This window comes from Papaver somniferum, chromosome 5 (assembly GCF_003573695.1).
Source record: "Papaver somniferum cultivar HN1 chromosome 5, ASM357369v1, whole genome shotgun sequence".
NCBI classification, from domain to species: Eukaryota; Viridiplantae; Streptophyta; class Magnoliopsida; order Ranunculales; family Papaveraceae; genus Papaver; species Papaver somniferum.
In genome coordinates, this window is record NC_039362.1 from 126,162,158 (window position 1) to 126,188,154 (window position 25,997).

Here is a 25,997-nt window from a genome sequence, read left to right on the forward strand (position 1 = left end):
TTCATAAACAAACCGCAAAATTCAACATTTCAGTTTCATGGTATACATAAGGCATAACAGGGGCAACGAACAACAACCAACTGACCTTGTCTGCGTATCTGCTTAACATCTTTCATGAACATACCGAAAAATTCAACATTTCAGTTTCACTGGATACTTAAGCTAAGCTAATGCATAAAAAAGGCAAATTAGTATCACAAATATCAAAAAATTTGATCAGCACTGATCAATTTAAAAATAAATGAATATTGCTAGTCAGTGACCCAAGTTATGCCCAAAACTACCTAGAGTTTTTTACACTAGAAAGAAATCAGAAGACAAAAAAAGAAAGGAACTTTTTACAGAAAAAGATAGTGTCCAAGAATTCCCGCAAGGTTCAAGAAACAAGAAACTCATTTATAGTTCAACATAGTCTATTAACACAAAGATGTGTGCTTCACTAAGAGATTATTCTTCTCACCTAAAACAAAATCATCATTCTCTTCAGTCTGAACACTAACAATTTCTCTTGCCTGTGTAGCTTCTACCAAACACTAGAGAGCAAATCACACCATTGTTTTCATCGTTCATAGACTTCAAATCAACTTGCTGGTCTTTTAAAATCTAATCGAGATGGATTCCAACCCCAATGAAACACAACCATTATCTGGCTAAATTCATGCTATCACTCGGTTGATATTTCATGCCTTAGCTACTACAATTATTTAAACAGATACACAATGTTACGATGAAAGAACACAAAATACACTGGTTAATGATGAAACTTCAAATCTTCATGCTGTTGCATGCAAAGCCAGAAATTAACCTAAAAGTTATATTGCAGAAACTTACCCGACTCCATCTCTACTAAAGTCTAATAACTCTGCTCGAGTAAATTCGAACTTCATATTGCAAAGTTGCTTCTTTGCAACAAATAAATAAGACATTCCCATTATTATCGCAGTAAACAGAGAATGCACAGACACAGTGCATCTTAGAATTGACTCTTCCAATAAACAAGGATCACCACCAGTTAAGAGTTCAAAATCGTCCACTAATTTCTAAACCTAATAAAAAGTTTGAAAGTGGGGTTTAAAACCTTTCTATAATATGCCTACTTAACAATAACAAATGTGATTTCTACAATCTTGTGCTTGCAGATTAGCGATAAAGTGTAAATATTTTCTGATAAACTAATAATATTCCCAACTTCCCCATCCATCCTGCAACAAATGGTGAGGGTTTCAAAGATCTTTCTAGGAGTTCTTCACTAACCAAATATCTATAATCCCTGCGCTGACTAGCTTAGATATCTACAATCCAAAATGGTAAATGACCTTGTTCGAAGAGGGAGGTAGGACCTTGATCTAAGAGTATGACAGAATCATTATCAGTGCAAAAGAACTGCAGAAATACTCGGCAAAAAGAAAATTCTATAACTAAATTAGTAAATCCATTCAGCTCAAACCCCTGAAATACACAGAAAAAGCAAGCAACTTGCTGCTAACAGAAAAAGATCATACAATTTCCCATCAAATCTCTAGGTTAACAATACTTCATTAGCTCTATGGCAATCATACACAACATATCCAATTCAACACTTAAGTTTCATTTGATACTTAAACTGAGAGTTGGGGGAAAAACATAGGCTAAGCATTATCAATTGTAAAATAATTGATCACATAAGCAAAACCTCCTCAATACGTTATACAACCACCAATAAGTGAATACAAAATAACTAACCTTGTTTATGCGAGCATCAATCAACTGACTTTGTTAATGTATTGTTTACAAACCGTAAAATTCAACAGTTAACAGGGGCAATGGACAACAACCAAGTGGCCTTGTCTAGTTGGATACTTAAGCTAAGCTAAGGCACCACAAAGGCAAATTAGTATCAAAAAAATTGATCAGCACTGATCAATTTATCATGCAAAACCTCCCCCACCAATACAACCCGAAACCAGTTAACATCGATGGATATATCACTTATTTATATACTAAACCATATCAAACTGAAATTTGAACATCAAGAACTGATATTTAGGTCACAAAATCCAAAATAAACAACAAAAAACTTACATAAATTCATTGTTACTATCCTCGAATCCATCTGTATCTGAATTCGGGTCAACAGTTCCACGGCAAACCGGGCATGCGGGAACTCTAATCAACCATGAATCAATACAATTAGCATGAAAAACATGTTTACATTGTGGTAGAATCCGACTCCGTTCACCTTGTTTCAATGCCTCTAAACAAACAGCACAATCTTCCGACGAACTGGATGAAGAATCCGATTTTTCACCACCGGAACCGTAATAAAAAGCTTGTAATTTATTAAGATCTCTATGAGATAACCCAAACCCAACACCACCAAAATCTAAATCATCTTCCATCAAATCATCTGATCGCGCAGTTCTTGATAATGATCTTCGATATCTACGACGATGAATTGCTCTACCAATTATCGCGATATGGATGAGAACAATTGCAGCGATTCCAACGAAGAGGAAGAATAACAAAATTACAATCGCCATTACTACTGCTTGGATAAAAAAAGCAAGAAATTTAGGGTTCGATTTTGATGGTGATACTGTTGAAGCTGCTGCTGTTGTTGGTGTTGTTGTGGATCTTCGAATCGAAATTGTTGATGGTGATGGAAAGATGACGGCATGATCGTTGGACGGTATGTGATTATGATGATGATGCATGTATCGGCTTTCGATTAGACGGTTATGATTTAAGGGCATGGTTGTGAAATCTTCTTCTTCGATGTTCATCTCTGCAACTTTTTTTCTCTATGGAAAAATAACTTTGTTGGTGGAGAAGAAGAGATGATGAGATGGGCTGATCCAATTAACAAAGGGAAGAAGAAAAGAATTAGCGCCCGTAGTTTTTCATTTGGGGGCACCAAAGGCCAAACTATCTCGTGAACATATCGGATTAGGGTACACGAGTGCCATCAGGGGACAGAATAAGATAAGACACGACAAGAGGCAAACATGCGTAACGAATTATTTTCATCTAACAAAGATTTTGGCCAGTTCTCCAAGAAAAGACCAAATATAAAATAAAAATTAGCAATGATACATAGCAGGTTTCGAGAAAGAGTTGCAAGCGATCGGCTAAAGGTGGGATACATAAAGGACCATATTTGTTCTATCCTATTTTGCCTTAGTTTAGTCCCATTTCTATAGTGGGCTTGCATGCGGAAAGTAGGAAGTAGAAGTATTTCTGTTTCTTTAATAGCCGAAATCAAAATCAAAAATCAAAAATAAAACTACTTTGTTTCATAAAAAATTAATATTTTAATTTCTAGAAATCATTTTGAAATTCGTACTCAAACTGATTTTTAACTTCTCAATTTCTAGAAGTTAGAAAATAACTTCTCATATACTACCCAAACAAGTTATTAGCGTTTTCGGTAAGGAAATTAGTAATTTTTGTTAGATATTCGGCATGCAATCACTTATTCTAGCACAAAAAATGAAACTCGGTCACTTATGGAGGCTACAAAATCAACTGTTGATAATTATAAGTAAATTAAGTGACATACCTTAAGTTGAAGTTAACAACAAAACTTTTGAGTGTGATTTTTTCCTTTCTTCATCGTTTATGTTTGGGACAAGATTCTTTTAATTTCAAACTTCCATTCAACCGTCAATAGATAAACTTCATAGACATAATATGGTGAGTATAAATTTTACTCTCTGTACCAATGTATTTTAGTTACTAGTTATAATGACGGAATTCCAGTAACTCTTTTATGTGGTAAGGGATAGGTTTATCATCTTTGTTATGCTATCTATAGTCATAGTTTTTCTTTGCATCCAAGAAAACTTCATAATTAAGCTACCACTTTTATAGCTAACATTCAAGAATCCTTTCTCCTCCATTTATACTTTTTTCATCCAAAAGAAGATTTTAGTTTGAAAATGGATCTACTCTCTTATTAAAACCGGAATGGATATGGGTATGTGCATCACAAGTCCAACATTCTCCAACTTGGTCCATATGACCCATAAAAATACAGAGATATTCATTAGAGGTTTGATACGAAACAAATATATGTACAATTTTGAAAGAGTGCCCGATCTATTATAATAAGCCATAATATTTTATATGAAAATACGTTAATACGAGTCATGGCGGTCATACATCATTAGCCGACATATATACTCCCTTGCATGTACTACTTCATCAACACATTATAAAATAATGAAAACATAAGTTCTTCTTGACTCATAATAAGGTAAACACCATAAGAGTATTTATACCAAAATTCTTGTATTATTCATTTGGGGGATTTTTCATTCCCCCCCCCCCCAAATAAATGGTTATTTTACATTTCCCCCTTTTTTAATTACTAATTGGTGAAACCCTCTTTAATGTGGATGTGCCGTAACTGGCAGTTAAATCCTGCACGTGTAGTTCATGTGTGACTATAATAAAATAACATAATGGAAAATCCAAAATTAGTTACACGTGTTTGAAGAACAACGATTTGATATCTTGCGGTTGCAATCAACTGAAATGGATGAACAGACAGATATCATATCTCTTTCTTCTTCGTCTTCGCCAATATTTCTCTGCAACTAATTCTCTGGGGAAAACAAAAAAACACAAATTAATCTCCCTCAGTTTCTCTTCCCCGTCATCGTTTAATTCCTAAATCAGATGAACAAAACCAAGATGAAAAATACCCAAAACTAAGCCCTAATTGGATTTGAGAGATAAATTCAATCCATAACAGCAGCAACAATAAAATTGATGCGGGCATGGATTTTGATATATTATAATTGATGTTCTCAGGGGATCAACAATAAAATTGATATGGGAAACAACAACATTTGCTTATAGGATTTACTAATTGATCATGAGTTTATTGATGGGATAGTGCATATGATGAGTTATCACATGATATATAAGTTCTTGAATTAAGATTTTCACCATGGTTACTTAACTACAACAACCTTTTGAACTCTCCATTAATGGCGTCACTATATAATCCACTATGAAAACCTTCTTTGGATATGCTTTGATTTGGATAAGATTTGGTGATTGCGTGAAGGGCATTTGAGTATTGTGAAAAATTGGGAGTGATTTTTTAAGGTTCCAGCAATGTGGAATCCGATGACCGAGTAAAATTATAGGAGTGAGGTACAGCGGCGATGGTGTGTTCTTTGTTTTTCTTTTTTTAATGTGAAAGCTAGGCTCAGAAGACTCCACGTATATGGTAACTATCTCTACTTGCATTGTCATCATTTAGTATCACACGGGTGCACTGCACGTGTTGGATTTAACTGGCCAGTTACGGCGCAACCACGTTAAAGGGGGTTTCACCAATTAAAAATTTAAGAAGGGGGAAATGCAAAATAGCCATTTATTTTGAGGGGGAAACGCAAAATCCCCCTATTGATTTCATTTATAATTATGTGCATATACAGAATAACTTGAAAGTAGAAACAAAACCTTTGGATATTTTATTAATCTTGTACTTTCATGCAGGAGGAAAACTCTGACTTATGTTGCTCGATTTAATAGTATGGGTATTCTAAACTAGATTTCCTTTCACCTCATCACTGATAAGGCTTTTCATAAAAATTTACTAAAAACTAAGTTTATGATGTGTGCGGTTGTTTTAAAAGTTTTCACTTATAATATTGTGTGATTCAGACTTAAATTATTATCCATAAGCATATATATACTTATTGAGTGGCTGAAGATGAGGCTTGTGCCTGAGTCTTGCATCTATACAAGACTCTTAAGATGAACTAGTAGAGCTCAAATCCTATGAGATTGGATAGGGCTTTGTTCATAGAGAGTTTAAAGTCCCTTTAGAGGCAGCTGTGACGTATTCAGGAGACTGAGAGTAAGGCTTGTACGCCTAATAATTAATGTCTCTTATCTATAGGAAACTACGAATTAATTTTCTTTGACTTTCATATTCTAAGATTCAATCGTTATTGTGTCCATATTATGGGACAGATAGGACCATATGCAATCTCGAAAAAATGTTGTAGGGTTATGTCACGAGGCTCGGGGCGAGAATGACTAGTTGTTATCTCGCTAGCATGTACACGAAACCACTCATGAGGCCCAGGTAAGACAGGAACCTTGACCTAGAGTATACATGACAAGTTGTGTCTCGCGGGTGCGTGCTCGGAGTTATACTCTCTGACCTCAGATAGAAACGAAAAGTGTTTGCGGGGGGCAATATGTCTCCGCTCATGCTTGTGAGTTAGTCGTGGATGTTTCATGATACCTTAAAGTTTTTATGACCAGTAGTATATCGCGGGGATGTTATTAGAATCACAATTATAGGTGCCTTTGTATGCCAAGAGCTGAGGCTCTCCTGTAAGATTTGAGTTTAGCTCATGCGGATGATCTTCATATTTTTCAGACTAGGTTATGAGGCGGATAAGCTTTGTCTTTTTGAAACTAGGGCCGAGTCTAGGCGACAAGAGTTAAAACATCGGATCTCCATCACGCGAAGATCCTTATGCATATTTACGCTTTATATTTGATGTGAATGTTGAGGGAAATCCTAGAGTGATTATTTACCTTTCACAAAATTTCATCATCTACACTCGTTTATTGGATGGAGATAATGTATATATTAGTATGTTATTTGGTACTTTGTAGATAACTTGTTTGGTATATAATGATGGTGATGCATGTACCGACGTTTCGTTTGAAGGTAATGATTTAAGAGCATGTTTGTGAAATCTTCTTCTTTGATGTTCATATCTGCAATTTTTTTCTCCATGGAGAAAATTTGTAGGTGATGGGGAAGAAGAGATAGGATAAATTAACAAAGAAACATAAAATTAGTGCCTATATGTTCTATTTGGGGGCACCTATATTTCTCATGATAGTTTCTAAACATATCTAACGGATAAGGGGTATGCGAGCATAACTTTGTGAGCATCGGGCGGAAAAATAGATGACAAGTGTCAAACATGCGTCAGAAAATAGTATTTCTTTTTTAAAGTTGTGGTGGTTTCTTCGAGAATATACCAAAATAGAAAAGAAAACTACAAATATAAAATTAAACAAAATGAGTAATAATATATTAATACTAAACCTTGTAAACTAATATATTTTGGGATATACAAAATTATTACTCAATATATTAAGATTATTGATATAGAAAGGTGTACCTAGAAGAAATAAAACTCTACAAGTTTAAAGTAAATTAAATGATATTTGATTGCAAAGGAAAGGGTACCAAGTACACCTTAAAAATTTTCGTTCGGGAACCTATATGGACAATCCTTGTACAATCTATATGTATTGGTTACGAAACTGTATTTAAGATTATTTTAACAAGGTAAACCTAGTATATATCCGAACTTTTCACGAACCGAATTCCAACAAGAACAAGTCTTGTAATCTATATTTCAAGATATGAATTCAACAAGAACGAGTCTTGTAGGTTCTTTATAGTTGAGTTAACACTATTTAGCTTTAGATACATACAACCTGTGATTTTTAAATTATGAAGATAAAACAACATAATGCGGAAAAGAAATAATACAGACACCAGAGATTTTTTTAACGAGGAAAACCACAATCTTGTAGACAAACCCTGGGACGTAGTCCAGACTGAACACACGCTGATTTGAACAGTTACACCAATTACCTACTATCATATTTCAAACTAAATATAATACTTGCTTCAGTTGTATTGTGCACCTCTAGAATTCCTAACAGAACATCGATTCTCTTTAGGAATTGGTCTTGTAAATCTTCTATCAGAACACCAACTCTTTTCAGAAGATACTCTTGAAAATATTCTAACAGAACGTTAATTCTCTTTAGAAGTTGCTCCTCAACAATTAGAGTTTACCGTTCCGTAACCTAATTGATTCTTCCTCACAAGATCACCTAGAAATAATATAGAGATATCTTGATCTATCAAATCTAGGATTTACGAAAAACACCTAGAAACGTGTTTCGTAACTATCAAAGAAGATAACTTCCATGTGCTTTACGATCCCCAAGTAAAGTCTTTTTAAATCCCACTCTTGTTCGTGAAGAACAAAGATATAGAAAACAATCTTATCCAACACACATACACAATTTTTTAAGGGATCGTTTGTGTGGTTACATGAAAGCTCTATTTATAGTGAATTATCAAAGCTAGGTTTCTTGGAAACAACGCTACCTTTTCTAGGAAAGGAAACACCAAGTATTTAACTAAAAAATCCATTTACTCATGTATTTCCCGTTTTAGTTCACGAAGTGTTGCCAAAAGTTCGTGTACAATTTCATATTCACGAACTACCTTAGCAACACATAATAAATGTTGCTTTAATAAATCACCCATGACTGCTTCGTTATAACTCGGAATTAAGTGATTCTTGGCTCGTTGAATTAATATTCTCATGCACTACAATATGAGGACCTTTCTACGGAAAAGGATCATTCTCATAAAAGTCTTGGTCTCAAATATCCTCGAGTGTATGCATATGTGTATATTTAGTTATTTACCATCATAGGAATTGTTCCATAGAGTGAGCACTTGGTTCGATAGATAGAGAGGTAGAGTAAAAAAGAGAATTAAGTGTTTATTACTAACCTTTAATGAAGTTCTCCAAGATGTCTTCATATAGTCTTCAATCTCCATTCTTCAAGGATAGCTTTGAAATGACGAGGGTGCCAAGTATACCATAATATTTTCGATATAAACCTATAAGTACGATACCTTGTGTGATCTAATATAGACAGATATTGTCAAGAACATGACGGAAACAAGGTATACACTTGGTATATAGTTAATTTGTTCGAACCAAACCTAACTATAAGATTAATCCAAGTGTCGGAATACAACACACCTTGTGTGATCGTCCATGGGCAAAGAAGTCGATATAATACAACAACAAGGCGATCACTTTATAATAGTTACAGTACAAGCCCGATTTAACTACAGGATCAATATCAAGTGTCTGGTTAACGTACAAGTATAATTTACTTTATTATAACTAAACATTAATTATGATGCAGAAGTAAAGTAAATGTCACAACAAGATTTTGTTAATGAGGAAATCACAAATGCAGAATAACCCCGAGACGTAGTCCAGTTTTGAATACTCTCATAATTATGCCGCCATACAAAGACATTACCAACTTCGTATAGTTGAGACCAAGTAAACTACCCATATTTACCTAGTTTCCTCAGTATCCATGCGCCTAAAACCAATCTGGACAACACACGTGAATCCTAAGATAGATTCCACTATCTTAAGTTGCTTCAGTCTCTCCTAAGAATTAAAGAACTCAACCCTTTCGATCGTCTTCCAGACACTAAAGGACTAATCTGTTTGGTAACCACTCTCCTATCTCAGGAAATCAATCAGAGATATTTGTGTTGAGTGTGACAAAAACTTAACTTTTCTGTTTAAAATCTATTAAGCTCCTTTGTCAGGTTTAGATCTTCCAAGATCTGGATTAAACAAGTTAACCAGATCGAGTCAAATAGAACTAGCAGATTCTGATATTGAAGAGTACCACCAAATGATAGCTTGTCGATCTAAATACGACTAGAAATAACAAATCTATCAAAAGATAAACTAGATCTAGTCGGATCCTAGCCGATCAAGCTTGTGCACGAAGCAATTAACAAAGATACGAAACCAATAAGAAAAATATTTTTTTCTTCAAATCTTCAATAATCTTCTGTACCTGCACAATAACAAACTTGATTCCTGACTTATGATCGATCACGCACAGAACGGAGTCAACGTTAATCCCTTGATCTAGTTTGAGTGGTATGTCAGAAGAGAATGATCTCTATAATAATCAAACTAGGTACGATCAAGAGTTAACAACTGTTAGTCAATTAAATCAATAATTGAAAACTAAAATAACAATGCAATTCTAGTTTCCTACTAACGGTACTAGCAGATGCTTCTTGACCCAAAGAAGTTTTTAAACTAGCGGATGTAAGAGATTTTTCCTAATTAAGTCACTCTCCTCTCCAAGATAATATTACGAGAATGTATTATTATTCGGTTATACCAGAACAACAAAGATCAAGTTTTCCTTGCTCAGGGTAAATTTTTAAGAAGAACAAACTTCACTATTTATAGACCAAGGTATTTTGGACACCAAGGAATTTCCGTAAATGAAAATATTCTTAAAATATGCAATAAAACACCTAAATTTAGTTTTTTCGAATTCCAACTAGTATCTAATAACCAAAATCTTCATGGAAAACCAATATATCTTTCCAGGATATGTTTTGATTGCTGGTAAAACAAAACATATTAATTTCGAAAATCTCAAAAAGATTCTTTCATATTTCGGTTTGGGATCTCACCTGGAGTATCAAGGAATATCTTTGAACAATTAAGCAATAAGATTTCAGCATATGATCAAATTACTCAGTATGTCGACATCTTGAACTTTCCTATTTCGCAAACCCAATTCGCAATTCACAAAAAAACCCTAAAGTGTACGTGACTTAGAGAAATCGGTTTTGCCTATTGGGTTCTACCATGACTCCTAAAACAAGTTAGGATCGGTTTTACCTTGACTCCAAATATAGGTAAGGATCGGTTCTACCGCGACTCCCAACATAAGTTAGGATCGGTCCAACCTCAATATCTTCAATGAAAACCGGACCATCAATACTCTTGATTTCCTTTCGACTATGAAACAAGTTCACACGTCTACTCTCTTAAACTCATGTAATTAAACATAATTTTCTAGGTATGAAATCAAACTTATGTTCACTACACAACCTAGTAACGAGTTACAAAGATTATGTCGATGTCGCAATTACGTAGTCCAAAAAATAAGCATTATACTTTGTAATTCAATATACCAATATAAAGCACTTATCACTATTGATATATTGTTCCTTGTACTTTGATCGCAATATGACGATCAAGTCTAATTTACTAGAGTTTCATGTAAATAACTTCACATGTTATGTTTTTAATCAGAAATGACTTGAAAGATTACGAAATAAAAATGGAAACAAGTCAAGCCATGTATTACCAACCTCAAGTGGAAGGATGATGTAATCGTTGATGTCGATACGTTTTCAGAATCTTCAGGTTTTCAGAGTAATACTTGTATGTATCAACATTTCTAGAGTAACATAACGAAGTTAACTCTAGTAATCTAATCAAGCGATTTATAAGTTTTGATACTAAAATATGACAACCAACCTTAACATACCAACGCTTGGTGGCCGAGCAATGCTCTAACAATCTCTCCCTTTGTCAATTTTAGTGGAAAAACTCTATATATGGAGACACGAATTAAAAGATACATATATTACGTATATTAAATAACGTTCTCTTAACTCGTTCTTCATACGGTTGATTTCAAGTTTCAACACCTCATAACCTGCACTTATTCAAAACGAAAGGTTGATGTTGACACATTTGAATAACGAAAGCTTTAAGCCCTCTAAAGGAAAGCTAGGTAGATATTCAATATGAACGTATTTGTTATTCCTCTTTTGTAGTATAAAATACTACACAACAATATGATATGTTTCTGTCCATTAGTCTATGTTTTACTCTTTCGTTAGATGTATACTTTTAAGCACATATATAATTTCTCAGTGATTGTCAATCACACGTATACTCCATATATTTCTCCCCATTTTTGTCACAATAAAGGACAAAGACATGAAAAATTACAAGAGTAATCCTCATAACAAATCATACAACCTATTAGAGTTAAGATAAGCAATATTAAAACCGAAACTACCTAAGTAACTTGTTTTTAGCACATTATCAAGGAAATAATTTCCCGAAGCAACTTTCCCTTTGATTTGAATTAACTCAGCTATTTATCAGGATACAACTATTCATAAATAATTTTTTCTCATTTAGACAAGAAAAAACTAGGTTAGCTAGTTTTCTTATCAAGGATTTGATTGTACTTGAACTATCGTAACTCGTTTTGATAAGCCTAAACTAAGATCAGAACTTTGAGAATAATCGACAGAGGTGGCTAGCTTCTACCGATGGTATAGGCGCATTCGCTTCGAGAATGCCTACATGGACATTAACTTTGTAGTTGACGTGATGGTTAAAAGAGGCGGCTTGCTTCCGATGGGTACCAAGGATGGCTATATAGTATAAAGGCAGGCTTGGTTTTCTTACTTCTGCTGAGTTTCCAAATATGCCTCATTATAGATTTAAATAACTTTGTTCGTCTTTTTGGGGAAGCTCTCATTGAAGTGCCCTTTGCAATGTAAATAACTTTGCACTTGGACTTAACCAAAGAAAAGAATAAGTATATTGTACTATTTATTCATCTCTGCATCAATTTAATACTTTTCTTCTATAGTTTATCCTCATTTATTCAACAGAACCAAATTTAATGGAATAACATAAACTAAACCTTTTATGATTTAAGTCCTAGTTAGCAATTCGGGGTACGAAAAACGTTCGGTACAGGATATGTACGAGTATTATACAGATTCGGAAAAGTCAAATCCGGTCAACGATTCGTGACTCGGCAGTAAGAAGGAACGACATATGGACGTGTATAATTCGTTTTGGAGATATGAATTCGGCATACAAAATTCGACATATATTAACCTGTAAAAAAATCATTTTTAACATGATCTCTCATTGGATATTATGATTTAATAATTTACATGAACTGTACATACAATAATGTGTGCATTACAATCAGCAAATAGCATGGTCGTTGGTGGTATTGAAATCACATTGGTGTATGTAAGATTTTAAAAGTCAAAAGTATAATAAAGAATGACAAATTAGTAATGACATGGCAAAGCATTATATGGACCGTATGATTCGGTAATTCGTAAATACGCGTATAATTCGTTTTGGGATGGAAATTCGTAAAATAAAGAAGGAGTTCCAGGTATACGGGTGATACGTACAAATTCGGTCTATATGGACGGATTCGCAAATTAGTGACCTACTAATTCGGACCTAGGATCTAGGTCCGAGGTTCTAAATGATTACCTTTTGGAATAGATGCATTAGTTGCATATTAATTCAGTTACCTACTAATTAAGTTTCCTCTCATCATCATTTGTCATTTGTGTAGTTTTTTTTTTTTTGAAGCATGAAATTAAATAAAAAACCAACTACAATGTTACTACACGCGGGAATGTGATTCCCATAGAGTCGCCCAAAAGAATTTGATTAAGAAAAGCTGGATTCGTCCGTTTCCAAATTGATGTTGATAGGTTTTCGGCTTGGTTACCATCGGCTGCAAAGTTTGCCAGTCCATCCGCGACTTGGTTTCCTTCTCTATAGTTATGTTGAATATCACAACAAGGAATTTGTCGCATTCAAAGTATGATTTCCTTAATCATTTCAGAGATATACCATGGAACTTCCCTTGGATTGTTGATGAAGTGCACGAGATTTTTCGAGTCCGTTTCGAATATGACTTTAGTCCAATTTCTTTCATTTGCTGCTCTGGTTGCTAACACTGCTGCCCACGTTTCCGCTGTTAATGTTGTGGTTATACCTAGAAGTTGTGCAAGAGCCAGTACCGTGTGCGCGCTCGAATTCCTACAAATGAATCATGCTCCCGCTATACTCGGGTTGCCTCTCGCTGCACCATCAGTATTTATTTTATACCAGTCTGGTGGTGGTATACTCCAACCCACTTGAATGGTTGCATGGGATTTTGTGATGTTTGTTGTGAATTCGGAAGGACTCTCCCCGGGGAGAACCGGAGGGAAGATTTTTTCCCATTCAAATTCATGTTGGTGTGCAAAAGATCTCGCCAGGATGTCGTCATGGGTACACTGCTTCTGGTTGAATACAAGCTCATTCCTGGTAGTCCATATAGACCAGAAGAGGAAACAACAGTATGTAATAGAAAAGGTATTACCTCGAGGTTGCAGCAATTGAGAAATTCGGGTTTTGTTCTCTTGTACACCCATGCACAAGATAAGAGCCAATCATTGGCACTGGGAATGATAAAACACGATAAAAAAAATATGAGAGATAGTGTATCTTGAATTGGAGAAGGTAAATGCCCATGGGTTTTTTGAATTTTTCTCTATACGAGTGCAAACATTACCTTCTCCAATGCAAGATACACTATTTCTCATATTTTTTTATTGTGTTTTATCATTCCCAATGCCAATGATTAGCTTTTATCTTGTGCATGGGTACACAAAATAACAAAACCCGAATGACAATTGGTTGGTGGTTACCTTGGGGATGGTTTGTTGATTTGTGTAGGTGTTTGTTTGACTTTTAATTTTGTTACCATATTTAGTTCTTGAGTCATTTTTTAGTCTATTTTCTGTCGGTATAGAACAATCATAAAATTTCTGTTGTCCTTTCAGAAAACAAAAACAAGATCTGTTAGAAAATACAACATTTATATACGTACCGCGCAAAAAAACAGAAACAAAATCGGGCTCTCACATTGCAACTGGGCCCCACCTCATGAAGATTAGCAGGGGGCCACTTATGGGGCCACCATTAAAACAAATGTGAGAGCCTGGTTTATATGTTGTTTTTATACTCGGTACGTTTAGAATTTTTGTAGAAAATATTATATGGCTGCCCCATGCCATGCCCACACCAGAAAGGCAGAAAGATACATCACATCTCATGGGCTATGAAACTGTCATAGACTCATCATAATCATAGACTCACAGCTTAGTGTATAATCCTCTGGCGTGTGCATAAGGCAGCCACTCACAAGTGGCATCGGCAATAATTATACCGACAAAAGTTAATATAAACAACCGTACATTATTTTATTAAATTTTCCTCTTACGTCAATTTATTTTTCATTCATTGTATACATCAATGCTACGAATAGAAAACAAATAATTTACCTAGTTTACTTTAATTGGGGGCCATAACTTCCAATTCGGGGCCATGAAATTTTGTTTGCCTCCCAAAATTTTCAGGGGTGTAAATATCGCAATATGAATAAACTATTTTATCCTTCATTAATTGAAAATCAGTTTCACTAATTAACTACCATGATTAAGGCCCCTAATCTATATATCCTAATTAAATCAAAGAGAAAATCAGTTTCTCTTTTCATCTTCATCTTCCTCTCCTCCCTTTCTCTTCTCCACCTCCACCATTAACGACTCCACTTCCACCGAGGAAAATTCTTCGAACCGATTCATCGCGTAATCGTCGATGATAAAACTTTAATCGACGATTAACTTCTTCTACAAATATGGCTAAAACAAAGCAAACCGCTCGCAAATCACTTCAAATTCCTAATCTTGTAGATACGGTGAATGCAAAGGTGTACGTGCGGAGAGCTTCTGAAGCAAGCAAATCGAAACCCAAAAAGGGAATGGCTCCAATTAGAGGGTACGTGAACTTAAACCCACCTCCTATTCGATGTTTTGGTTGTTTTTTGATTGTGTAATCGAGATTGGTAACTGAAAAATAGAAGTTACAGAGTGAGAGTCGTTAGTATCGTAGAAATAATACCCTAACGACTCTTACATTGCATTCTTTTTCTATGAAAAATTGTTAACCTGTTAGTGTAAATATGACGACCCTTGTTCTGCTACTTCGACCTTTTGTGCCCTAGAATAGAGTCGTCGCCATATTAGGTTGAAGATGACGACCGTAGTTTGACGACCCCAAATTAATGCGTAACGACTCTGGGTTGAACTTGAACTGCCTTCTGTTGGAGAAAACGATAGAGTCGTCAGTAGTATATAATCCCTAGACTAGAGTCATCAGTAGTCTATAATCCCTAGAGTTGTCATCTCTTTTATAAGGTCGGCAGTTACTTGTTTGACGACCCAAGTTTAATCTTTAACGACCCTTTAAGGACCAAAATCATCCTCACTGTCCAATTTTTGCAAAGAGTCGTTACCTTATAAATTACAGTCGTTACTTTGTAATGAAGAGTCGTTAGTTTTTTAGAGCATATCGTTGACGACTCTTTAACTGATAGAGATAAAGTTGATGACTTATAAATTTTTTTTTGTTTCTAATGTAGTGACAAGAAAACGAAAGACAAGGTTGAAATCACGATAACTCCTCCTTCGAAACCTCCCCTCAACGATAAATACTTACTTGCCGGTCCATTGCGCAGAAGAAGGCCGAGTGAGGTATCATTTTCTATCACCGAACCAAGAGACAAAGGTAATGAGTTGTCCGATTCGTCAGAATCAGACACTCCTGTTGTTTCAGCTAACACTAGTGCTGAAGAAGAAGATGAACAAGAAGAAGAGCAAGTAGAGGAGGAACAGGGTGTAGAACATGAGATACAAGAAGAAGAGATTCAAGAAGAAGAAGAAGAGGAACAAGAAGAAGAGCAAGAAGATGAGGAAGAGGGCGAAGGTAATGGTAGTGGTGATGATGAGGATGATGGTAATGAGGAGGAACAACATAAAGGTAATAATGGCAGTGATGATAATGATGATGAGGAGGAAGAGAATGAAGGTAATGATGATGAAAAGGATGAAGGTGGTGATGATGGTAAAACCATTGTTGAGGATGAGGATGAGGAAGCAAAGGCGAAAAAGACGGTAAAGAGGGTTAAGAAGGATGAAACAGATATTGCACCCAGTGCGAGACACGTTCCCGCTACTCATTTGATGTTTCCTCCTCTTAAAGGTGGTAAACTTAGAGGAGAACCTAGAGATAGGGGAAAAGTTCTATTTGGATATCCTGGATCGTGGGCTCATTGCATTAGTGAGATAATCGTAAGAATCCCAAATTTGCTTGCTATTTGATTAGTTGGTGTTAACTTGTTTATGTTTTGTTTTTTAAATACGTGTTTGTTTATGTTTTGTAGGATCATAAGGATGCCGCACGTCTTTTCTGGCACCAATCTTCTTTCAAGAAAATGGAGTTGTGGCCGCTAGAAGGTGAATGTGCAAGAGTTAGATATTTGGTTGAAAACTCAGGTTTGTACAATGTCGTTGTGAACTCTGTGATTGCGTATGACAAGGTCGCAGTATCTAGTTTCTGTGAAAGGTATCACGCTGAAGTCGATACATTCCAACTTCCTTTTGGTGAGATGGCGATAACTCCTGATGACGCAGAACAAATATTAGGGCTGCAAGGTCGAAGGCAAATCAACCGGTGAGAAGTTCAAGAGAAGGCCTAGTTGGGAATACATCTATACATGGACCAAGAACTTGTTTGGCTGGGATTCTGAGAAGACTAATGGGCTTTTCGAGAAGGGACCTAAGTACCCGAAGAAAGAGTTCAAACTTGTAGATATTAGGAACATGTTTTCTGGGACAGAAAAGAAGGAAAAAGAAGGAAGTCTCTCTGATATGGAATGTCGCTATGCGGCGGCTGGGTATTTGTTGTATTTCCTTGCGTCAGTTATATTTCCTGACAGCAAAGGTAACCGGGTGAGCGCCAACCTTCTTCAGCTTTTGGATCCCTTGGAAGATGTGAGAAAGTACTCTTGGGGGACTGTCATAATTGCACACCTGAATGGTCAGCTTTCTCAGGGATATCGCAAACTAACTTCTCAAATTAATGGGAATTTGTCTCTAATCCAGGTATTTGGATTGATGAAAGTTTTCTTATTTTTGTACATTTTAAAAATTGAATTATTTATGTTTATTTCATTGGTTGCTATAGGTGTGGATTTATGATCATTTCCCATCACTGATCAAAGATAATGAAGATGTGGAACTCAACCCAAAATGGAGCAAAGGTAGTCCAACGGGAACCAAATACTTGTTCACTGGTTATCAAGATAGGGAAAAAACTGATGCGTTGATACAAATGCGTCAAAAATTTGACAACATCACGGCTAAAGAGGTAGTATTCAATCCGTACAAGAATAATAGAGTTGGCACAATGGAAGATGTCTTGTATTACCATGGCCCTTTGTTTTACCCTAATGGTTTTTCAATGTACAATCCGATAAGAATCATGCGTCAACTTGGTTTTATTCAAGATTCAACCGATGAGGATTATGTACCTCCGTTCAAGAACAAGTTGGAAAAGTGCGAGGCTGACGAAGCGGGTATAAAGGTGGCTTATGAACCTGAAGTTGATGTCAAACATTGGAATGATAGACACTCTAGGCTTGTAGACATCTCATGGTGGGTGCATGCGGATGAAGGTCATGAGGCAACACCGGATTACGTCGAATGGTATGAAGGCTTCTCCCATGGTAGGGTGATATGGGTAGATCCGACTCCGGGTAGAAGTACCAACAGAGCATCCACCTCTTCTTCTTCTCAAGTCGACAGTAGAGATGCTACTTCCATTCTGACACTAGTGGTGAGTATTTAATTTTGGAATTGTGTTATTCATCTACATGTAAGAGAGTTAATGTGAAATTGTTTTTGAATGCATATAGAGGGAGCGAATGAAGCTTCTTGTCAAGGCTTTTTGTTGCTCGGCTGACAAAGGGGAAGTGATGGATCCTGCGAAGCAACGTCGGTACGCTGATTACTGCACGCACATTGAAAATCCCAATGCAAAGAAGATGTTCAAGGAGATGGCTAAGGAAGGTATGAGGAGCCAGAAATCACGTAGCCAAAGAGCACAAGAAGTTGCTGAGCATGGCCAAAGTAGCCAACATCATGATGAACATCCCTCAAAGGTACAAGAAATTACTAGAGAAGATGCTGGTTCCCCAGAGGGTGCTCCTCCTAAGAAAAGCCGGAGAGTTAGCAGGTCAGGGATGATACAGTAAGGTGGTGGTCGAGGTCGAGATGGTCGACTTCAACTTATGTTAATTTTACTTTATGAATTGAACTTAAGTGTGTGTTGAAACAACTTATGTGTTTGGTTTGGAGTCTTTGTTTCGAGTACTTTTATGTTTGGTAACTCCTGTGTTTGTTGAAAATACTATGTTTTCAAGTATGCTCGTTAGAACCATGTAGTACTCCAATGCAGACAACATTTCCCTTCCTCATACCAAGGGTCGTCATATTCGTTTTATAGTACTTTGACGACCCTAATTGTATTTACCACTTCAACACACAGAGTCGTTAATATCCTCAAATAGAGATCTAACGACCATTTTTCCCAAAACATCCAGGAGATGGAAAAAATATTTCTGGATAGAGTCGTCAGTGTTTATAATGAAATCAATGACGACCCTTGGTTAAAAAAATATATCCAGGAGATTTGAATTTATTTGGCTAGAGTCGTTAGCTTTTTCATGTCAATGACGACTGTTTGTTGGATTTAGGAGTCGTTACTATGCTATGGATACCTGTGACGACTCTCATTTTGAAACTAGAAAAGATTTTGATTTCATTAGGAAAATAACATTACATCTATCTCGTATTACATAAGAGTTAATATGGGTATTCTTGAAGTTGATGCATCAAATGTTCGTCAATGAACCTTCTCGCTCGACGATACAACGTTGTATATTCTTTATGGTGAATGGAACTTAGTTTCCCCATTACGTATTGTCCATAACCCATCGAAACGTTCCAGCTGAAATTAAAAGAGGAATGTTATACGTTTGTTACTTTGAAGCATGACAGAAGTATAAATATTAACGGAATACTCACTTTTTCCTTAAGAGAAGCTCTTGGATGGCGAAGTAGATCCCAATGGTATGCTTTTTTGAAATTCAAAATAAGGGTCGTTAGTTTTGTTTTTACACAAGATGACGACTCTATAGATAACCAGAGTCGTCACTTTTTTACTAAAACTGATAACGACTCTTTATGAAAACATTACATGTTATTGTTCTTTCCGGTGCGATATTTAACTACCATTGCGGCTTCGATGTGATAAAACTGCTCTCCTCTCCATTTGGTATATTCTTTTTGGGCCGTACGTATAACGCCTTTGTGCCTCGCAAGAAACTCGTTGTACTTGTTGCAAAATTTCATAACGTGAATTGTCCTATCACGAATGTGGGACGATTCATAATCATAACGTAGATGCGCGTGGGAATTAAGGAAAGGACCGAAACCAACGTTTATCCAAAATATGCTTTCATCTTTTTCTTCTTCGTCAAGATCTTTGACGCTGCAATAGTTTTTAACCCATTCGGTCTCTTCCTCGACTTGCTTGAATACTTCCCGGAAATGCTCTTGTTCTTTTCCCCGTTTTTCAGCCCCGCGCATCTCTAATTCTTCCTTTGTAGGATATGGCGTAACGACTCTTGGTTTTTTGCATCTTCTAAGTATGCTTTCAATTGATGAAGGAGTTGTCATTAAAAAAAAACTTTCATGAGGTTGTTTTCAATTGATTTTGCACCTTGATATGTTCCTCTACTTATAGAATAATTTGTAACGGCTATTTTTTATGGAAAAAAGTGTATAGAAAAAGAGCCGTTGGGGGTTTTTGCAAACAGTCGTCATTGTATACACTATCAATATCACGACTGCTGTATAATCCACTACAGTCGTTTAAGTATCTGAATATATAACTGACGATCCTATGTTGAAAAACCTTCCAGGAGACCACCTAATTTGGACCATTAGAGTCGTTAGGGTATCTGAAAATACCAATGACGACCCTATGTTGGGAAAACATCCAGGAGACAACCTAATTTGGGTCGTTAGAGTCGTCAGGGTATCTGAAAATATCACTGACGACCCTACAATTATTAAAACCTTCCAGGAGACCACCTAATTTGGACCATTAGAGTCGTTAGGGTTTCTTTATATATTAATGACGACTCCAAGTTGGAAAGACATCCATAAGTTTAACTGATTCTTATGCCGCAAGATAAAACGCATTGTATTCATTAGGCATTCTTCAAAATACAAATATTAGGGTTCAGGATACAACCATTATCAAAAAGTATGCTTAAAAATGCAATGCATAGTTTTGGATGTACATCTTGTCTCACGATTCATCGCCCATGTCTACGTAAACCGGGGTTGGGTCCATAGCATTCCAAAGGTTCATTCCATACTCGTACTGATTTGTCCACTCCTCCCCAATCACCATAGGCCACTCGTGGTAAAGGACATTCTTTGGAAATCTTCAAACCTATGCAATGGTTATTGTTGACATGTGCCATTACAATTCTTCTTTTCTTTATCGCCGCGTCGCACCTAGTTCTTGAGGGTACGTACATACAAGACGCTCCGGGGAAGCCTTTGCTGAATACAATTACCACACAAGTGAATGTGTCTGCTAAGAGTTGACCACCAAAAGGCATTTGCATCCAAAACTTATAACCGGCCTTTTTCGACCCCGTCCTCCATCTCACGTTACAAACCAACTCCCTAAACTTCATTTCCCTCTCTTTTGGATCTCTTTCCATGAGCATTGTCAAATACAGTTGTTTGTCATGAACAAGCTTTTCTGCCATTTTTTCCTTGCATATTGGATTTGGGTGAGCTTAAGTTCGTCGGCCTCGTTGAAATGCCCTAATTGTTCCGTTGCAACATGGTAAATAAAACAACAAAACGACTCTAAGTGACCTAGTTAAAAAGGGTCGTCAATGTTTAGCACACTACCCAAACGATTTTTCATTACCTGGAAAAGTTGCAGGTTTGAGTCGTTATTGGTAGTGTCAATATACTGACGACCTCGGAGAGTCGTTTGGGTATACACCCCCCGACTTTGACGACCCTTTATCTGAGTTGTTCCATAGTGTGGATGATTCGACCACTTGGAGAAACAAACAGACAAATTGAAGGGTATAAGATGTTTACCTGATTGTTTTGAGCTTCGGGTTCCTCATTTTGAGTGTTGGTTCCTTCATCTTGAGCAATGTGATCTTCATTCCAACCATTTTTCATGCCTTCCTCTATCAACATCTCCTCATCAAACATCCAACCCATATCATTAGTTGAGACAATCTTACCATCAACACAATCATTGTTGTTATTTGAAGCTTCACCAATCTCATTCCCTCCACTTGAATCACTCATTTGTAAAAACCCTAGGTTTTCCTCTCAAAACTCCTCCTCTTCTTCTCAACACATAAAACACATTTTCCACAATTTTTTTTCCTAAAATCAGATTTTAATCTAAATACACTTACCACACTTATTAAACTAATTAATTCCTAATACTAATCATATAAGGGCAGTTTTACCATTTAGAAAATATTTTTTTAAGGGGTGATCCAAATTAGGATTGGGTGACCTTTTTTGTCCCATAATACATGGCCCCCAATTAGAAATTATGGCCCCAATTAAACTAGGATAATTTACTTTTCATGAACAACATTCTAGAGATCCATCATCCAGTGGTGGGAAATGTTTTATTTTATTGGATTTGTACCTCGAAAAGTTTGGGTATCCTCTTGTTTCAATCAGGTTCTTTATTGACATGAGCCTTGATTTCTTGAAGAGTCGTGGCCTAAAAATAGTTGCATTGTGTCCTCTTCTTAGGCCCTTGTTGCGGGGATGACCATCACATGCATTCCAAAAATCATGATCCACTTAATTTGGTCTTCCCATCCAGCAAACCAAATTAACCGAGTTATTTGTAATGACTTTGTAACAAATCCACAAGTTTCTCTAGTTTTTAGCTACTCAAAAACTAACTTATTATTTTCTTGTTGTCCAACTGAGAAACTAGTAACTTCAAACCTCAAATGCAACTTTGTAAAATGTTTTGATCTTACAATCAAATTTACTATCATTCTCGCAGATTCCATCTTTAAGCCCTTTCACCATCTCCATCTCTTAACCTCTCCAACCGTATCCCTCCATAATACATGTAAGTTGTTCTCTCACTCTCTCTATTGCTGAATGTATTTATGAGGTTGTTAATACTTATGGTTCATGGTTGTAGGGTATTCTGATATTCATATTGTTTTGTTTGTTCTAATGCTCGTTATGTGCATATATTTCAAGTTTCTTTTTGCTTTGCATGACATGCATGCTTTGAATATGCGTCGACGTAATTGCTCTCTTAAGTTTTTGCAACTTGTAGAGTAACCTTGGCCTGGTTCTGTAAATTTTGATTATTTTTCATTGTTTTGAATGCATTAGGAATTGAAGAAAAGATTCAGGAGATAAAAAGGGACACAAAAATGGCATCACCTGGTGCAGATTCTTATACCCCACGTAACATACTTATAACAGGAGCTGCTGGTTTCATCGCATCACATGTAGCTAATCGTTTAATAAAGAATTACCCCAACTACAAAATCGTCGTCATCGACAAACTAGATTATTGTTCGAGCCTCAAAAACCTTCTCCCTTCAAAATCCTCCCCTAACTTCAAATTTGTCAAAGGTGACATTGCAAGTGCTGATCTCGTAAACCATTTATTGGTACTAGAAGAGATCGACACGATAATGCACTTTGCAGCTCAAACGCATGTTGACAATTCATTTGGAAACTCATTTGAGTTCACTAACAATAACATCTACGGAACCCATGTTTTGCTAGAAGCATGCAAAGTTACCCGCCGCGTTAAACGTTTCATTCATGTAAGCACTGACGAAGTCTATGGTGAGACAGACAGTGAAACTGACGTGGGAAATCCTGAGGCTTCACAACTTCTTCCTACTAACCCATATTCTGCTACTAAAGCTGGTGCTGAAATGCTTGTAATGGCATACCATCGATCTTACGGTCTACCGACCATAACTACCCGAGGTAACAATGTCTACGGTCCAAACCAGTTCCCTGAAAAGCTGATCCCAAAATTTCTTCTCCTTGCAATGAAAGGACTTCCACTGCCAATACATGGAGATGGTTCAAATGTTCGAAGCTATTTGTATTGCGAAGATGTCGCCGAGGCATTTGATGTTGTGTTGCACAAAGGTGCAATAGGGCATGTGTATAATGTTGGAACCAAAAAGGAAAGAAGTGTTCTTGACGTTGCCGAAGATATATGCAAGCTTTTTAATTTGGATCCGAAGCAAAATATAAAGTTCGTTGATAATCGCCCTTTTAATGATCAGCGGTACTTTCTGGATGACCAAAAGCTCAAGAAACTTGGATGGCAGGAGAGGACGTCCTGGGAGGAAGGGTTGAAGATAACCACAGAATGGTATAGAAATAATCCAGATTGGTGGGGAGATGTAACTGCTGCACTTCTTCCTCACCCTAGAATGACTGTTGTCGGGAACTCAAATGACGACACATATTTTGTTGGGTATGAAAGAAAAGCCGACGATGGAAACAAAACAAATTTGAAGTTCTTGATTTATGGGAAGTCAGGCTGGATAGGAGGATTACTAGGAAAGCTGTGCAAGGAAGACGGGATTGCATTTGAGTACGGCTGTGGACGGTTAGAGGATCGCAGGTCGATCATTGAAGATATTAGAAAAGTTAGTCCTACTCATGTTTTTAACGCAGCCGGTGTGACAGGTAGACCTAATGTCGATTGGTGTGAAACCCATAAGGTGGAGACGATTAGGACTAACGTAGTGGGTACCTTAACGTTGGCTGATATTTGCAAAGAGCATGGCCTTTTGATGGTTAATTTTGCAACAGGATGTATATTTGAGTATGATAATGATCATAAAGAAGGTTCTGGCATTGGATTCAAAGAAGAGGATACGCCGAATTTCATCGGTTCTTTCTATTCAAAGACTAAAGCCATGGTACGTACAAAACTTCTGCATGCACCTTTCACACTTCATGCATAACTAGCTATATATAAGCATCTTTTTTAACTAATATGTGACATATATTATATGGCAGGTTGAGGAGCTTTTGAAAGAATTCGAGAATGTTTGTACGCTGAGAGTGAGGATGCCGATTTCGTCAGACCTTAGCAATCCGAGAAACTTCATCACAAAAATCAGTCGTTACAATAAAGTCGTGAACATACCTAACAGCATGACAGTACTAGACGAACTTCTACCGATTTCTATCGAAATGGCTAAAAGGAATTGCAGAGGGATATGGAACTTCACCAATCCAGGCGTGGTAAGCCACAACGAAATCTTAGAAATGTATCGCGATTACATTGATCCTGGATTCAAATGGGAGAATTTCAACCTTGAAGAACAAGCTAAAGTTATTGTAGCACCAAGGAGTAACAACGAGTTAGATGCTACGAAGTTAAAAACTGAATTCCCTGAATTGCTATCGATCAAAGATTCGATTATTAAGTATGTATTCGAGCCCAACAAGAAAACTTAAAAACTTTTTTTGATGTTGCATTTTTAGTTTTCAGTACTGCGTTGTATGGGATGTTTTCATCTCTTGTATCTTGAATTGTTAAGTTTTCTTCTTCTTAAGTGTTTTTTTTTTCTCTCTTTTGCTAATTTGTTTTTTTGAAGCATGAAAGGAATTTAATAGATTAGAAAGCCGTAAAGACATTCTTTTTGCTAACAGTCTTGCTTGTCAATTTTTTTTTTTCTTTTGTTGGATTACCACAGACTAGGCCAAGTTATAAAATCCCGTGGAAGTCGAATGAATGCCCCCTTATTTGATGGACTTCACAAATACATTTAGGAGTATCGACGTTTTTTTTTTCTTTTTTTTTTCTTTTCATATTTACCCTTTCTTTTTTATTTTTGGTTAGATCCAATCACCTCATTTTTAGTTTTACATATGATAATTATATTTCTTTCTTCTTTCTCTCCTTCTCTTTTAGCCACCACTAGCACCTCTGCAATTACCATCACCAGCTCTGTCGCCGCCGCTACCATGTCTTCCGTTTATAGCAGCATATTTATTGATATGTTTGTGTTCGATTTTAACCTATTATTTTTTGTTCTTCATTTTCTTATGTGAAAGATTGATTTTTCAGATTCAGAGATTGAAAATTTTGATTTTTGGTTTTCAGTTTCATAATTCTATCTCTATTTATGTTCGATTTCAACCTCTTTCAACTTCTTATGAATTGTTCTTCATCTTTTTAGGTTAAAAATTGATTTTGCATATTTCAGAGATCGGCAGATTTGGTTTTTTGGTTTTCGATTTCGTAATTTCGAGTTGAAGATTCAGAGAGATCTTTGGGTGTTCGATTATATTTTATATTTCTTACTGATTTTGATTTATCAATTTCTAGTCTTCAATAATTTCTGAATGATTTTGTTTGTAAAGTTTACTAGTAATGATTTAGTTGATTTCTGTTTAATCTTGTTTTATTTAGTTGTCAGTTGATTTAAATTCATATTGTATGTTATTTCATTTCATCTATAATATATCTTGTTCGTCATAATCGAACTCATGGTGCTTGAGTTCA

General features: G+C 36.2%; 2 protein-coding genes across 2 annotated transcripts; one reads left to right on the forward strand and one right to left on the reverse strand.

The window, feature by feature from the left end:
• Positions 1 to 1,944: 1,944 nt before the first annotated feature.
• LOC113282628 (RING-H2 finger protein ATL56-like) lies at positions 1,945 to 3,742 on the reverse strand. Its single transcript, XM_026531670.1, has 2 exons — positions 3,539 to 3,742; positions 1,945 to 2,829 (listed from the first exon to the last, which is right to left on the reverse strand). Exon 2 carries the CDS (start codon positions 2,760 to 2,762, stop codon positions 2,058 to 2,060), a length of 705 nt encoding a protein of 234 aa, XP_026387455.1. The 5' UTR covers positions 2,763 to 2,829; positions 3,539 to 3,742; the 3' UTR covers positions 1,945 to 2,057.
• An 18,677-nt stretch (positions 3,743 to 22,419) lies between these two features.
• On the forward strand, positions 22,420 to 24,981 carry LOC113277780 (trifunctional UDP-glucose 4,6-dehydratase/UDP-4-keto-6-deoxy-D-glucose 3,5-epimerase/UDP-4-keto-L-rhamnose-reductase RHM1-like). The gene is made up of 3 exons (XM_026526774.1): positions 22,420 to 22,562; positions 22,838 to 24,402; positions 24,503 to 24,981. Exons 2-3 carry the CDS (start codon positions 22,879 to 22,881, stop codon positions 24,944 to 24,946), a joined length of 1,968 nt encoding a protein of 655 aa, XP_026382559.1. The 5' UTR covers positions 22,420 to 22,562; positions 22,838 to 22,878; the 3' UTR covers positions 24,947 to 24,981.
• The last annotated feature ends 1,016 nt before the right edge of the window (positions 24,982 to 25,997 follow it).

Bases quoted from the DNA above. Each gene is read 5' to 3' on its own strand.
- LOC113282628 (XM_026531670.1), bottom strand. From the start codon at position 2,762: ATGAACATCGAAGAAGAAGATTTCACAACCATGCCCTTAAATCATAAC.
- LOC113277780 (XM_026526774.1), top strand. From the start codon at position 22,879: ATGGCATCACCTGGTGCAGATTCTTATACCCCACGTAACATACTTATA. The intron at 24,403-24,502 runs GTACGTACAAAA...ATTATATGGCAG, and splicing joins ATTCAAAGACTAAAGCCATG to GTTGAGGAGCTTTTGAAAGA.